Consider the following 17,500-nt stretch of genomic DNA (forward strand, 5'->3'; position numbering starts at 1 on the left):
GTTACCAAATTTGGTAATGTTTGAATGGCAGTTGCCATAGCAATGTTGAAGCCTCAGTCACGCGATTTTCCTGTTGGTGGCTTTAAAGAATCTCTGCTGATATAGAAATTGCTTTTGTTACGATCTTAATAATCTTTTTACCTTGGATCAAATAGCGTTTTATTATATGATAAGTATAGAAGTATTAGTTTTTAGTCTTAGTTTTGTTATTGGTAGTAGTATTAGAATTGATATTAGTATGTAGTACAAGTTGCATTAGTAGAAATTGCGCTCGTGTTAGACTACTTATGTATAGTTATTTGTATATTTAGTTACACACGGCTCGATGGAAGAGCATTAAATGAATTTGATACCGTGTATAAATAAAGCTTATGTATGTATGTATGTATGTATGTATGTATGTATGTATGTATGTATGTATGTATGTATGTATGTATGTATGTATGTATGTATGTATGTATGTATGTATGTATGACTTTACACAAGTTTAGGTTTCACGAGTAACCATGATCGTGGTTACTCGTGAAACCTAAACTTGTGTAAAGTCATAGTTATTGCTCCTCAATCAATTGAGTTGAGCGCTCTACGAAATACGTTCTACTCAAAAAAAGAAATATGTATGTATGTATGTATGTATGTATGTATGTATGTATGTATGTATGTATGTATGTATGTATGTATGTATGTGTGTATGTATGTGTGTATGTATGTATGTATGGGTGTATGTATGTATGTATGTGTATGTAATTAAGCAGGCACTTCAAGTAAGCAAAGCAACGCAAGCACAAAAACTTTAAGTAGGCAAAGCACCACAAGGTCTTCAAGTATCTAAAGCTAGCAAGCAATGCACTACAAGCAAGGCAAGCGCGAAAGTGCCTTGTAAGAATATGCACATAGGGAGACTATCTGAGAAATTCGCATGAGAAATACCAAGAGAGGATATAATCCACTCTTGCAAAATACATAATAAACTTTAGGGCCAAAACAAGAGACGGCAATCTCAAAGCCTACGTATTTGTTCAAGATTGGTTAGTCATCAGGACGATATTGATATATGCATGTAGCATCTTTACTTCTCTAACGCAAATTTATGTAATTAACATAAGGTGTCCCACGACCGTTTCACAAGCTGCCAGTCCATAGTTACTAACTACTTTTTTCAGCATTTGTACAGAATTTTTATTTCATCTGGAAATAATGGAATTTTCTAGCGCTGGAGCACTTATTTGGGAAACTGTAAACTGAAATCAACAAATTGACGCAAACAAAATCAAATGCTGGTTTTTCACGAGGGGGAAAACCGGAGAACCCGAAGAAAAACCTCTCGGAGCAGAATAGGGAACCAACTAACGAAACCCACATGTGACACCGAGTCTGGGAATTGAACCTGGGCCAAAGTGGTGGGAAGTCAGTGCTCTCACCACGACGACAGCCCTGCACCGCCAAAGAAACACGAGAAGAGAAGATTAAGCTGGGTAAACCACATTGTCAATTTCACAACTTGATGTGGTAAGTTTAAAAAAGTACACCAACAGAAATGTAAGGAAACAACTTAAAAAACAAAGGCGTGCAACGCTAAAAAGCAAATTAACTATAATAACAGACTGAGCTTCGTCACGGGATTTCAGAGCCAAAAGGACTTCAAACGGGAGAGTTAACCAATTTTCTCAACTCGTGTTAGCAACCATTTGAAAACCGACTCCTGATGGTAAGGGTGTAAAAAAACGCAAGTAACACAAACAGCAGTCTCATGGTGTTTTACAGTTCTCGGAGAGATAGACAACCAGTACCGGGGGTCTTCCTTCTCTACTCTTCAAGGCAAACAGTGTGAAGTTTGCGCTTTAATTAACCTACCACAGTGTTGATTAATGGGAAGCGTTGTGATGCGGGGACTACATTTGAAAGTCGAACCAGTTGCAGATGAAATTGCAAAGCCTGCACTTTCTCCTCCGGGATTTTCAACCCGCGATCTCCCGCAAGAAAGCCCGATACTCAACCAACCGAGCAAGCATCAACCGCGTTGCACAGTATGGCAAGTAGTGTCAAAATTCAAACACGCAATTCAAACGTCCAATTCGGAAGGGAAGGAAGGAAAGGAACTTTAGTTAATTGTCAACAAGAGTGAATTAGATATGAGTGTTGTTATGGCATGGGTGGGGTGGGTGGGATCCCCAGCACAGTCACAAATGAGGCTATTTTTAGAATACTCATTACCGCGAATCTCAGTTGTCATGTCCCAGAAAAAAACACATGGCAGAAGCAGTCACGTGTGACATGGCATCTTCTGGCGTCCCTTTGTTTGTTTCGCGCGCAAAGTGTAATCCATTTGTGGCTGTGCTGCGACAAGGCCGCAAAGTGATAGATAAACACTCTTATCTAATTCACTCTTGGTGCCAAGTTTTCTAGTGCGGGAGCGCTAACTGGGGACACTGACGGTAAACTGCGTAAATCAACAAATTCAGTAACGCAAATCAAATCAATTGCTGTTTCTCTCACTAGTACAATTCGGCAATTCAAACATTCCAACCTCCAGTTCTCCAATGCATGTCATTCAAACTTTCAATTCGACAATTCAAATATTCATTTGAATTGAAGGTTTGACTTACGGAAATGAATGTTTCAATTGTTGAATTTTCAAACTAAAGGTATGAATAGCTAAGTTGAATGTTTGAATTGCCGAATACAAGTTTGAATTTCTACACTAAAATGCGTCATACTTAGTACCTTTTTTCAATTGCTGTTTCTCTCACTAATAACATTTGTCTCCCGTAGTTACGAATCATCCAATTGAGAGATCGAGCGCCGCGTTTACGTCAAATGAGGGAGTTTAAAAAGATCTGCGACGCGACGGTAACGAAAACGTCATTTAAAATTGCAAGTTCAGGTTTATTAATCTTTTCCGTCGTTATGTCAGCTTGTCTAACTTCTAAAACCTAGTGTAACTCTCCAGGAACTGAATTAGGAGGTGCGGTATTGAATCTACGACGGAAAATTCAACTTTGCTGCCTTTTGTTCACGGTCTCCGTAAAACTTGAGAATTGGTCATTTCACGTCGTAGATTTCCCGAAAACGTGAAAGAAATGTACAAAAATGAAAAATGAACGTGCACAGCGTGCAAAGCTATTGTTTTTGCTCATTAAATATGCAAAATTTGTGTCGTTTTCGTTGCCGTCGCGTCATAGATCTTAAACTTATCGGCTCCTGGTAACGGCAATTTTACAGATCAAACTATTTTTAGACGAGCTCTCACATAACATTTGGCTTAAACGGGTGACAATTCTCAATCCCATGGGTATTAACTTCTCATGAAAGACTTGTGATTAGCTAAAAATAACTCGGTCTATAAAAACACCTTTCCAGAAATACAATGAGGTTGTACGTCCCTAGTCATGAGCTCCTGTTAAACGACACTCAAGCCACATCCATACGAGCAGATTTCAAGAAAATTTTCACCTTCTTGAGTGGACGCACACCGTCGGCTTCCTGGGAGAATACTCTCTAGAGAGTAAAGGAACTTCCGACGTTAAATAAGGTGTACCTTTACCTTTTAATACCACTCTGGTTACGCTACGTTGACGATACTTTCACAGCTCTGCACGAAGACGAAATCGACGACTTTCACGAACATCTTAACAGACAAAACGCCCTCATTCAGTTTATCAAGGAGATGACGGTTTACAGGAAACCCACCCACACTCACTTATGTCCAGGTTTGCACGCAAATTCGAAAATTGCGAATTTTGCGAAAAATCGCAAAAATCGTAAATGGTGCAAAGAAGAAGACGAATCCCCAAACTAAGACTCGCGATTTTTGCGAATTTTGCGAAAATTGTGAAAAATCGAAATTTTCGCAAAAATCGTTAAAATTGCAAAAATCACGACTCTTGTCGGGGACTTGTGTTCTCTAACTTTTCGGTGTTCTGCGATTTTTCGCAAAATTCGCAATTTTCGCATTTGCGTGCAAACCTGGACATACTCTGACAGACTCCTTGGCGAATCATCTTACAACCCTACTTCACACAAGCCTACAACCATACGGACCTTAACGAGACGCGGGCTACTCGTTTGTGACACACGATAGCTTAGCAGACGAACATAAGTACTTAGATAACGTTTTCAGTAAGAGCAACTTTAACTGAGACTTCTTTACACTCAACACTTAACGCCTAACAACCTAACGCAACAAACACTAACCTGACACCTACCACTACAGTGACTATACCCTACATCAAAGGACCCTCTGAGATTATCGCAAGGATCCTACAGCCTTACAACATCCATGTTTCTCACACACCCATCACTACCTTACGAAAACTACTGACTAACGTCAAAGACAAAGACCAACCTAAGAACAGACAAGGAGCAGTTTATAAGATCAAAGGCTGTGACTGCCAGACCACTTATATCGGTGAGACCGGCAGAAATTTGAACACTGGACTGACTGAACACAGACGAGCGACGAGGAACGGTGACATCAACAATATAACATTGCTGGACACCATCTACAGACAAACCACAGAATCGACTGGGACACTGCTGCATGTGTTACCTACAGCACCAACTACTACCAACGGATCATACGGGAGAGCTGGTTTACTAACTTACAACACACACCAATAAACCAATACCTACAACTTCCCACACCCTACAACCGACTCATCGACGACATCAACAACAGAAAAACAACACACCTATTTACTCTATCACTGTACTGCCCAACGAATTCTATGATACACCTACAGACCTTGGACCTATAGACGGATCGAAACGCACCAATCACTGTTTAGTCTTCACAGCCATTTACATCTGGGCTCAACTGACAATAGAACAATAACATCTCGAATAAGTTGACCAATGACATCTACGACCGGAGTTCTTATAGTATGTACTGACGTTACACAAATCAATTAGGGAGCTTAAGCAACGACAACGACGACGGCAGCGAGAACGTCATGAATTCGCATATTCAGTGGGTAAAAACAATACCTTTGCACGCCCTGCACGTGCGTTTTTCACTTTTGTCCGTTTCTTTGCCGTCGTCAGCCAAACAACAACGTGAAATAGCCAAGTTTTTGGTTTTATGAAGAACGTCAGCACTTAAGGATAAATTTTCATTTTCTCTCCTAAAATGGAGTGTCGTTCCGACTGGTGTCATCTTTGAGGAATTACCACACCCTTGTCATATTAAAAACGTTGAAATAGTCACGGAGCGATTAAAATAACGCAAATTTATATTTTGATATGACGTTCACGTTGCCGTCGCCGTTATCGTTGCTTAAGCTCTCTATTGACTCTGACGATGACGTCCGCTCAGGTTGTCGAAACGTCAGTCAATATCATCTCAAACAATCCTTCTCAGGACTACACTACCGGGACGATGTTCTTAACTTAATCTTTAAAACAATGTTCCTTGTTTTTCTTCTGGTTTCTGTACAAAAATCAGAATCACAGTAACAATAACATCAATGTAGTTTCATTTAGCAAATCAAGACTGTCAACGTACAGTAATTTTGATGCTATTTCAATTTGGGCCTTACGATACGACCAGATTTGGTTCTTACTGAAGGAAAAAAGATACCAATGCTTCAAAGGAACCTGACACGAGCAAAGCTGTCTCCAGCTTCTTGTTAAATTTAATCTGGGCACCGATGATACTTCTCAAATTAAGGTGTAATTACTACGGCAGGACACATTTCGCCCGTAAGAAAAAACTGAAATATGAAGCTTTTGCGAAATCCTTCGGGAAGGACCGTCAAATTAAGGTGCAATTACTACAGCAGGACACATTTCGCCTGTAAGATAAAACTGAAATATGAAGCTTTTGCCAAATCCTTTGGGAAGGACCGCCAAAATATTACCTTCATTTAATAGTGGTTTTACGTCTTCCTGCTCTTTTTTCAGAACACCAGAAATTTTGCTACGCTCACTACACTTAATGCTCTTGTTACATTTGGTACGCTTGCTACACTAGCAGCAGTATCTCCGAGTGCTCCACTAAATGTAGGTAGCGAGTGAAGCAACTGTGTACATTCGTTACACTTGATACGTTTCACACTTGTTCACGAGTCTCATATTCTTCTTTGACTTGCTGTACTTATTAGTCTTCTTGGGATTGCATTTCTAAATCGTTTATCACTCATGAGGTATAGCTTGAGCAAAAAACACAAAATGTGATCAACCAGTCGCATAGCCTCTTCGCCAAGTTGCTGTTTGACTCGAATAAAGACCCATGACGTGGGAACTCGCAAGTGTGGACACAGCGCAAAAGGAGGGGAAAGGAACGGTTTAGGGAGCAGGGAGAAACAGCGAAAAAAATGGTTGGACGAGGGAAAAAGTACGCCCAAAAAATAGGGAAACGAGAGAACCAGAATGAAAAGGGAGAAGGAAGAATGTCTTGAAAACATGACATGAGTCTTAAAGCTTTACCGAATAGATGTTAATATAACTGTACAGATCTGTTCCCCGCTTCCCAGTTAGTAGAGGTCACTTTTCTTTTGAGTCCACTGGGCTGACGAGTAGAACACTTTAGAACACTTTATTTTAGGGTGCATAATTACAGTAAAAAACTGTACTCTCTCTTATGGCCCTGGAAAAGAATCCTCTACCATGGATCGAAACTCACTTTGATCCAACCGCTGTCTACAAACTTAGACGGCACTCTACGAAACGCATGCGCCATGATATGTTTTCTGACTGTGACTTGAGCCCGCTATGTCCCGTGCATTCCTTTACAGCAATCCCTCTGTTGTTACATGAGCCCACACAACGGGAAGTATCATGTGTGGATTCGGTGGCTAAGTAGCCTCTGCGCATGCTCAACGCAATGAGTTTCGGCCCATAGCAGAGGTCTCTTTTCCTGTACTCTTCAGCCCGGCGAACGCAAAAGAAAAGAGACTTTTGCTACCAGGGAAGTTCCCCGCTGGACCCACTAAACAATTATATCGAAGAGAACACTGGGTAGACCCTGGGTATCCAATGCTTTTTAAGCCCGTAAGCTCCGGTGTTTGCGGTATTTTGAATGGTCTTTAGCGCATCAAGCTAGTAAATTCTCGCTTCATTGTTTGGCCATTGCAAGATATTCTGTTTGACCGTACGTGAGATTTAGATGCCACGTCGGAAAATCGTGAGACCTCAAGAAAGTGTTCGTCGAAACGTGACATTTTGGAGACTTAGGTCTTTGGAGGGTCTATGTGTCCCTTCCGTGTGCTTTTTGTGTCTTTTGTGTCGATTCAGACATCAGGGTCATAGCTTAAGGCCATGGTGAATACGAAGTGTTTTCTGCCTTCTTTGCACTGCATGTGAACTAGGTTTTCAGAAATGTACAGCAATAAACTGAAATGCCCATTGAACACTGAGTAAGACAATACATCAAATCAATACAATAAAAACGCATGAGGCTGTTAGTTTGAAAATGCCACAAAGGTAGAGTACATCATACAAAGGTAAGCTGGTACTATAGTCTGTAGGTATTCAAGGTTTTCAAAGAGCAAAGTTCTTTAATAAAGTCACAACATCGGAAGGTATTTAGACTGCAAATTTAGTGTTACTTTACCTACTGATCAGGGAGAGAGGTAAAAATTCAGGGAGGAGGGAGAAAAATGAGTTTAAAAATAGGGAGATAAGATATTTACCTAACCTTTCCTCTCCCCTCTTTCTAGTTTCATTTCAGTTTCGTGTACTTTCCCCCTTAGTTGTTGAATCTAGGACCTTTTCTGTTCCATGCTTTCTCCACTTTTTATGATCTACCTTTCAAGAGAAGTTCTTTCTTTGCATAAAGGCTTGATATTGTCATCCGTACGCGTTTCAATCGATGATTTCTGTGGTCTTTGTGCAATCTTGCTCACCGCTATCAATGCAGTTACGGGATAAAGCTCTTCAGAGAAACCCGGGCTGTGGCGCATTCTTCAGTAGAGCTAGATTAGGGGGCTTAAGAAGGCTCCCTCGAGTGTTAGGGCCGCGCGCGAGCTGGGCACTAGTATGGCGCGTAAAGCCTGAATCGCTTGTGTTTTTCTCATTTTTGTGACGTCAGTGTGACCAAATTTGTAAAATTAACTGTTCATTTTCTTGCGTTCCCTTCTGTAAACTTTTTTTTGAAAATTGGCTCAGTTCTAACCACTTACAGTTCCTATCAAATACCCAAAATTTGTTAAAATCTGTCAGAGCTAATCGAATGTATTTAGAAAAATGACAAACTACAGAATATTGCCAAAACCGTCAGAACGACCTTGACTTTTTACCACTTTAAATTGTCAGGCAATATCACTTGCATTATGTGGCAAAGAATAAGAACATTTCACAGAAGAAAAGCATAATTATGAGCATGGTAACGGCCATAATCTAACAATTGACACCAAAAAAAAAAATTAGCCCTCTTATATCGGTACCCATACTGGTAAATCTCTACGGGAGAACTTTAAGAGAAATTAACTAGTAAATCATTCTCACCGCATACAATAGCCCTGGCACGGGAAGCTAAGTTATGGGAGGATACCCGCGACTCACAGGGCAAAAGGCATGTGAAATGTGGGATACAGCATCAACCGCCAGCAGGGGAGGTGGGAGGGGCGAAACTTTACCGTGACTTCACTGAAATCCGTTGAACTGACCACGAGGCGACTAGAATTGTGATATTTCAAGTGGAGGCCGCAATGCATTATATTACTAGCGCGCAGGTACAGAACGCTGGAATTTGAAGAACTTGAGCCTTTCCCGTGCAACAGGATAATTATATATGCAGTGAGAATAGGTTTCCTTTTGTAACTCGTGCCCAGTAGAACGGGTATTCGCAAATACTCTGGGGAGCCACCTTACGCATGTGCGGTTTTTAGACGCGGACGGCAACCGGAAGAGAACATTCAGGGAGTCAGGACAGTGGTGTCTCCCAGAATTTTATATTAACCATCTCTAATAGAGAAAAGATACTTGTGTGAAGACAAGTTAAAAGGGAAAACAGCTCACTTCCGGTTGCCGTTTGAGTCTCAAAAATGCGCGTGCTTAAGCTCGCTAAAAAAACCGCGGGTATTTCAGCTTCCTTATGACTAGATGGATCAGCTCTCTCAGCAGGTTTCGTTTTCACAGAAGGTGAAGAGCCCTAGAATACTTAGCTTGAGTCGCCAAGTACTTATTCCAACGATTAGTTTTGATGTCGAAATTGGCAATTCTCAGGCTAATTGGATCGTTATTCAAAACTAAATTGATGCTTACCATTTAGCCAAAGAATCCCAAAATTTCGGTTTGACGTCAAATGGAAAGGCTATTTTCCGGGAAATCTCTTCGGAAATTGTGGACAAGCTCCAGAGATAGTCCACTTTTTCTGTTCGGAAGTCAAATCGGGAACTTCTCGTATTATTTGCGAGAATCGTTCCGTTTCCAGGCCCTTCCTCGCAAGATCGAGTAAATATGCGGGATGGAATGCCAGGTGGTAAAAATGGTAAGCGCCATTCTCTTCCGGTTGCACAATAAATTCGGAAAATCGCTTACTTTTATGCTACGATCATTCCACCCAGATTATTTTGCTAAATGGTAAGCACTCTATACTCTCATGATACTCTCCTTCGTCATTTTCATCCAGTATCCCGAAAGTCGAAAAACGCATCTTAAAAATACTACTCGTTATGGCCTTCAGTTTTTGGCGGACTCGTGAGAAAAACCCTTCTGGTATTACCAACTTCGACTAGCACTTGCATTTCCGACTCCATAGTTGCTTCGCGCGTGAACCTGCCTACACTCAATGTAAAACTTGAAAACATGATCGTTTGGCGCCAAAAACGTTATCAATTTCGTGACCTGAGTCCGCAAACGTTTCATTGGTCAAACGTGACAGGTATGAGACTAAACCGTTAACGTTTAAAAGGTAAAACTACATGCAAAATTAGTCACACTTCAAGGATGAACGCAAATGGTGGTAATAAAATTTGGCGCAGAGTTTTGGAAATCAAAATAGCTGTGAGGTTGATCGGCTGGATAGGCCAGACTCTTTACAACGTTCAACAGTGAAAAAAATATAATTCATTTAACTTTAATGAAAAGAACGACTTCCTACAGTTTAAAGGTAATATTAATACTGATTGAATTACTGCTCTTACATCAAAGAAATTTCTTATAGAAAATGCTATCCCGGGACACCTCATCTTAGGGTGAATCTTTAAATAAATAGAGGACTTGATTCACTTCTTGAAAGACTGAAGAGAAGGAATCATTTTTGACGAGATACATAGGAATTAAAGAGTTGAACACCAGTATTCCATTTTGGTTAGTGTTAGTGTGTTTCAGGAATAACCGGTTCTGATTGCTTGATTGACGAGTTGAATTAAAATGAGTAGAAGCCCATGCCTTCAAAACGAACATTGAAAAAGCTAGAGAAGAACACATACCTACAATATAAACACATTTACAACACTGCACGGATAAATTTCGTGATGTCACCATATTTTCAGATAAAATGTAACTCGGCTTTTTTTATCAAATTTACAATTCTAGTCTTTTATTTAGGAGACCAGCGAGGTCTTCGAGTTCATACTTTACCGGTGTGGTTGGAACGGCCGACCCGGGTTGAAACTTGTTGGTTGTTCTGCGTGTCAGAGTTACCCCTGAAACGCTGGATACACCTGATACGCTTGATATCTTTGATACGCCGGACACCCCTAATACGCTTGCTGCACTTGACAGAGCCTTAGAAAGGAATTTATCACCCGACTCTGGGAGAATACTTTATTTAAACCCAAGAGTGCGTTCGATTGACCGTATTCCGGAATAAGAATACGTGGAGTGATATTTTAAAATGGTGTGTCTGGCGTTTCAAGTTGAAGCAACAAGGATAATAAACATATGTTTAAAATGGCATTTGAGCAGATGTTTTACAATAGAAACATATTTGTATTTCATTTCATTTCATTTCATTTTCATTTCATTTCATTTATTTATTTCCCCATTTACTTAGAGAATTACAAGGTCTAAAAAGCTCACTACATGAAATAAACGGAGAAGGGCAACGATATAGGTAAACTAGTTAGATGCCCTTTAAATTAAGTTACATTTTATTTTAAGATAAAAGATAATTACGATAAGCGAAAGGAAAGGAGGAACACATAGTTAAGGGGTGCAGTAGTTAGTACTGAGCAAAATAATTCTGAAAAAGATATCTTTTAAATAGATGTTTATTTGACAAACTACGAATGAATAGAGGAATATCGTTCCAATAATAACATCCAATAATTGTCGGGCAGAATTTCCTTATATTTGTTCTAAAGGAACTGGGATTTAGATACTGTAAGGATGTGCTTCGAGTAGTATAATTATGTTGCTCAGATACAAAAGATAGAGTAAGATTTGATGGTTTGTTATTTACGATAAGATCATAAAATAGTTGACAAGTTTTTAACTTCACAATATCAGGAAATTTAATTAGGCCAAGATTAACATAATGGGGAGTAATATGCTCACGAAGTGGTACCTCATTGATGATTCTTAAAGCTTTGTTTTGCAGCTTTACCACTTGAGATATGGCAGCTTCGTAGTTATTACCCCACAATACGCAGCCATAAGTTAAATAAGGATATATAAGTGCATAATAGATACTTGTTAAAGATTTGTTGGGTACATGACGTTTTAATTTTGCAATAATATTTATGCTTTTACTGATTTTACTACTAATATAATCAATATGATGGTGCCATGATAGGGAACAATCAATAATTAATCCTAAGTAGTTAACACTGTGAGACTGTTCAAGATACTGATCCGCTAGTTTAAGAGGGGTGTATAAATTATAATTAAGTTTTTGCCGTGGTTGGAATACTATATATTTTGTCTTAGTTAAATTTAAAGTTAGCTTATTTGAGCATAGCCAGTCATAAATAGTGGGTAATTCAGAGTTTATTAGGTGTAGCAATGCATCGAGATCCCTACCAGTCGCAGTCAAGGAGGTATCATCGGCAAATAGTCTTAAGGAAAAATAATTAGTTGCATTTACTATATCATTTATGTAAACTAAGAAAAGAAAAGGACCCAAGATCGACCCTTGTGGCACTCCTGAATTTACGGAAAGAAGACTAGACTCAGCTCCATTAACATACACTCTTTGCTTCCTTTTGATTAAATAGGACCTAAACCATTGGTTTTCAACATCTCTTATTCCATAAAAATTTAGTTTAGACAACAGAATCGAGTGATTGACTGTATCGAAAGCTTTACTTAGATCTAAAAATAGGGATACAGCATAACTTCCTTCATCAAGGGCTAATGTTATCTCGTCTATTAAATCTACTAAACAGTCAGTTGTAGTGTTGTCAGATCTAAAACCGTATTGGTTAGGTATCAAGATATTTTCAATAGTAAAATAGAACGTTAATTGATTAAGAATGCATCTCTCAAATATTTTACTTAGAGCTGGAAGAACTGAGATAGGCCGGTAGTTATTACACAAAAGACGAGATCCTTGTTTGAAAATCGGGATGACTTTGGCAATTTTTAAACTGTCAGGAAAGATACCTTGTTCAAGTGTCAAGTTTATAATATATGTCAATGGTTTAAATATTTCCAGCGAACCGGAAGATAACAGCAAAGGGTGGACCTTATCAACCCCAATTGATTTCCTAGTATCAATATTTTCTAGCAATAAGAACACTTCAACTTCATTGACTTTATTAAAGTGAAACTTACCCTTTTTTCTCTTCATGTAATGCGAGAAACGGCGATTTGTAGTGGGAAGTTTTGATGCAAGCTCAGTTGGAATGTTACGAAAATACGTATTGATAGCATTTGATATCGTAACTGGTTGCTGTAGATTTTTATTACCAACTTGTAAATTGTCAATGTGAGAAGATGGACGCTTTTTATTAATTATTAGGTTAACGTTATCCCACATTTTCTTAGTATTACGAGAGTCTTTAAAAACCCGAGCATAATATAATGAGCGAGAAAGTTTGTTAATTGCCACAATTTTATTACGGTAAATTTTATATTGATTATAATAACTAATGCAACGGGTTGTCAACCATTTTTTATACAAATAATTTCTAAGTTTGATTGATTTCCGCAGACCTCCGGTTATCCAAGGTTTATTAGTCTTGCCTTTAATTTTGATCGATTTGAGTGGTGCATGTCGATTACTAATCTTATTAAAGGAATGTAGGAATCTGGTCAAACTTTCATTCGCATCATTACACTTAAATACAGGCGACCAGTCTTCGCACCTCAGTGCATCACAGAAAGCATTTTTATCAAACTTTTTAAAATCTCTAACTTCAATTATATCGGGAAAGGGGCTTAGTGTGGGATCATAAGAAAAAGTAAAAACAGGCAAATGGTCGGCTATCTCGACTGCAATGCTACCGCTCGAACTTGAAGATACGAAATTGGAGTGTATATGATCTATGCAACTTATTGTTGTCTCGGTACTACGTGTAGCTTCAAATATCAGGGGATTAAAGCCTTCAGAATGAATCAGATTGAGGTATTCTTTTGCAATTGCGCTTCTAACAAGTGTGTTAATATTAATATCACCTAAAATTAGGCACTTTCGCTTAGACAAAAAAATGGCATGTAGAACATGTTCAAATTGCTCGAGAAATTCACGTTGAGATCTGCCAGGAGGATTATAAATAACGCCAATTAACAAGTCATTTGTCTCTACCCAGATATTTTCAATACAATCCATCTTTAAATCATTTCTCAGAGAATAATCAAAGCTTGATTTTAAGTATAATGCAACCCCGCCCCCAGTTGAAAACAAGCGATTGTCCATTAGCATGTTATAACCCTGAATATCAAAACAGTCTGTATCAACTTGAGGCGCAATCCACGTTTCTGAGCAAGCAATTAGATCGAACTGAATGGATATGGTATCTAAAAAAGTACATAGCTCATTATAATGTTTGTTTAAGCTTCTAATGTTTAGATGGAGAGCCGACAGTTGCGGTCGGACTACACTAGAAAGTTCATTTAACTCCTCAACAGTGTATATACCATGATCATTAAAAGACTGTATGTTCAAATCTGGGTCATTCGCATCACTATTCATCAGTCAATCTGAAATTAATCTATAAGTTTTGTGGCTCAAGCTTGGAAATAACTACAAATTTCAACAAACCTGACCATAAAATAAGCATCTAGGTATTTCCATATATAGCTCCATCTATGTAAAGTTTCCCTCGATGAAATCTCGGTTTTTTTCCACTTTCAAAAGCTACTTTCATCACATCCTTAAGCTTTTTCTTCTTTTCTCTGTCCTCCCAAATTAGATCTTCAGTCACCCAAACACCATCTTGGAGATCACGCTTCTTTTGAAGGACTCTCAACCTTTCCGGACGATAAAGAAACTTGCATATTATCGTTCTAGGTTTATTGTCACTTCGGGGACCAATTCGATGAGCATTTTCTATTACTGGTTCGATATTAAGCTGATTAGATAAGATGTCACGGATTTTTTGGCGACAGTCCTCGCTAGGAGATTCAGCAACATTATTGAAACGAAGATTGTATTCTCGCGAATACCTCTCAAGGGACAGGAGTCGTTCATACAGGTCTTCAACTTGCTTCGCATAATTGTTGACAGTGCATTCAACTTCATCTACTTTACATCTTGCATCGTGGAGCTCGCCCTTGAGTCCCTCTAGGCTTTCATTAAGAGTGTTAAACTTTTTGGATATCGCGTCCAAGGCTACTTCATTCCCCCGAACTTTATCTTGTAGCTTCGAGATATCTTGCATAATCCTGCTTTGACCACTGCACAAGTTTGTCAGCGATTCACGTACAAACGCTTCAAAATCCTCCTCTAATGCTTCACCAGACTGCTTCGATTTTCCTCGCTTATTTGACGACATAGTAACACAAAATCACAACATACTATTACGTAGATATAAAAAAAATAAGGACACGAAAAATTGATCTTTCCTCTTTTATCTCAGAGCTTCAAATTTTGCAGCCATCTTGTTCGACGACCACTGACCCAAAAATTGCACTGGAACTAGCTTGCAATGGAGGCTAATACGGGGAAATATATGAAACATTTAATGACTGGTCCCGAGGGAAACGGTTAATTTTGTTTCCGGAGAATCTCAATGTTTCCCTGAGATTCGAGGGGCAAAAAATTAAATCATTAAGTGATTTGTCATATAGCAAAAAAAAAAAAAAAAGAAAAACGTGCAACGGCAAAAGCAACAGCGGTCGTTGGTCACTAGGGAGCTTAAGCACGCGCGTTTTGAGACGCGGACGCGTTCTGTCTCAAATCCAAAGTAGTCAAGCATGTGTTGACTTTGAGAGCCTCAGAAAGGGATTCAACGCCAGCGGCACCAATGTTGTTGTGACTCAAATCCAAAGTAGTCAAGCATGTGTTGACTTTGAGAGCCTCAGAAAGGGATTCAGCGCCAGCGGGACCAATTCTGTTGCAACTCAAATCCAAAGTAGTCAAGCATGTGTTGACTTTGAGAGCCTCAGAAAGGGATTCAGCGCCAGCGGGACCAATTCTGCTCCAACTCCAATGCAAAGTAGTCAAGCATGTGTTGACTTTGAGAGCCTCAGAAAGGGATTCAACGGCAGCGGCACCAATGTTGTTGTGACTCAAATCCAAAGTAGTCAAGCATGTGTTGACTTTGAGAGCCTCAGAAAGGGATTCAGCGCCAGCGGGACCAATTCTGCTCCAACTCAAATCCAAAGTAGTCAAGCATGTGTTGACTTTGAGAGCCTCAGAAAGGGATTCAGCGCCAGCGACACCAATTTCGTTGTCTCTCAAATCCAAAGTAGTCAAGCATGTGTTGACTTTGAGAGCCTCAGAAAGGGATTCAGCGCCAGCAGGACCAATTCTGCTCCGAATCAAATGCAAAGTAGTCAAGCATGTGTTGACTTTGAGAGCCTCAGAAAGGGATTCAGCGCCAGCGACACCAATTTTGTTGTCTCTCAAATCCAAAGTAGTCAAGCATGTGTTGACTTTGAGAGCCTCAGAAAGGGATTCAGCGCCAGCGACACCAATTTCGTTGCAATTCAAATCCAAAGTAGTCAAGGATGTGTTGACTTTGAGAGCCTCAGAAAGGGATTCAGCGCCAGCGGGACCAATTCTGCTCCGACTCAAATGCAAAGTAGTCAAGCATGTGTTGACTTTGAGAGCTTCAGAAAGGGATTCAGCGCCAGCGACACCAATTTCGTTCCCCGTCAAATCCAAAGTAGTCAAGCATGTGTTGACTTTGAGAGCCTCAGAAAGGGATTCAGCGCCAGCGGCACCAATTCTGTTCCAACTCAAATCCAAAGTAGTCAAGCATGTGTTGACTTTGAGAGCCTCAGAAAGGGATTCAGCGGCAGCGGCACCAATTCTGTTCCAACTCAAATCCAAAGTAGTCAAGCATGTGTTGACTTTGAGAGCCTCAGAAAGGGATTCAGCGCCAGCGGCACCAATTTTTTTCCCCGTCAAAATCAAAGTAGTCAAGCATTTGTTGACTTTGAGAGCCTCAGAAAGGGATTCAACGGCAGCGGCACCAAAAATGTTGTGACTCAAATCCAAAGTAGTCAAGCATGTGTTGACTTTGAGAATTTCACCAAAAAGGTTCACATGATGGAATCCACGCAGGACGAGATATTTAACAAGAAAGTTCTGTCCAAAGGTCTGAAGTAACTTAGACTGAAGGTTCTCTCCATGACATTTGCATTCCAATATACAATCAACTGCTAAATATAAAATGTCTTGTTTGTAACTCTCCATTCCCATATTGGACGAACTTGCAAGCTCTGCTATGCTTTTTACCAACGAAACTGTCATCTCTTCAGATCTTGTGGACAAAATACCACTCATGAATAAAAACACTTGTTTCAGTCCATTCCTGTTCCTTACATCGGTCACTACTGATTTACAATCTGTGTCTCCATCAAGGATCTGATAAGCAAGATAAAAGCCAGCAAAGAACTCTTGAAAGGTCTTGTGAAGAAAGCAAAAGCGCGAGGATGGTTTCCTCTTGCTGCCACCGGTCTGGATCGAAAGAAACCCAAACTTGATCAAATTATTGGAAGTGCCTTTAAATTCATTCTCGTCGAAAAACAACTCTCCTTTACCTAAAGACTGCAACGCCATGCATCCTAACTGCACCAGGTCATCCTTGTAAATTTCCAGTAGGTCAACATCACTGCCTCTCGATGATCGATTTCTCTTTTCATATCTTAACAAAACACATCGCACAATTTCTGTGTACAACTGTGTCCTTTCCGGTGGAAGTACACCCTTGAAATCTTCAATAAGGATGCAAAGTAAAGCTGTATTAAGAGGGTTCTGTGTCAACTCTATCAAGTCACCATTTGCATATATGTCAAAATCAAGCTGTTCGAGTAGCTCTTTTGCCAAGTGTTCCATGCCTTTAAAGTACTTAAGAATGTAGCTCTTTGCGTCTTCAAGAGTAAATCCCACAATCTCCCACAGGGTGTCACAGTACCGCCTTACACTCTTACCAGTTTCATGGCGTGATGTGATAACAATGTGGCAATTGGGTAACATTTTACTTTCCAAAAGGTCCTTGCACAT

General features: G+C 39.7%; 1 protein-coding gene across 1 annotated transcript in view; it reads right to left on the reverse strand.

Annotated features, from left to right (window-relative positions):
• Positions 1-15,184: 15,184 nt before the first annotated feature.
• Positions 15,185-17,500, reverse strand: part of LOC138021166 (NLR family CARD domain-containing protein 3-like) — a 6,363-nt gene continuing 4,047 nt past the window's right edge. Inside the window, exon 3 of the mRNA XM_068868030.1 lies at positions 15,185-17,500. This exon is cut by the window's right edge and continues 527 nt beyond it. Coding sequence (XP_068724131.1) covers positions 15,185-17,500 — 2,316 coding nt within the window.

Source organism: Montipora capricornis, chromosome 10, assembly GCF_036669925.1.
Source record: "Montipora capricornis isolate CH-2021 chromosome 10, ASM3666992v2, whole genome shotgun sequence".
In the NCBI taxonomy this organism is placed as follows: domain Eukaryota; kingdom Metazoa; phylum Cnidaria; class Anthozoa; order Scleractinia; family Acroporidae; genus Montipora; species Montipora capricornis.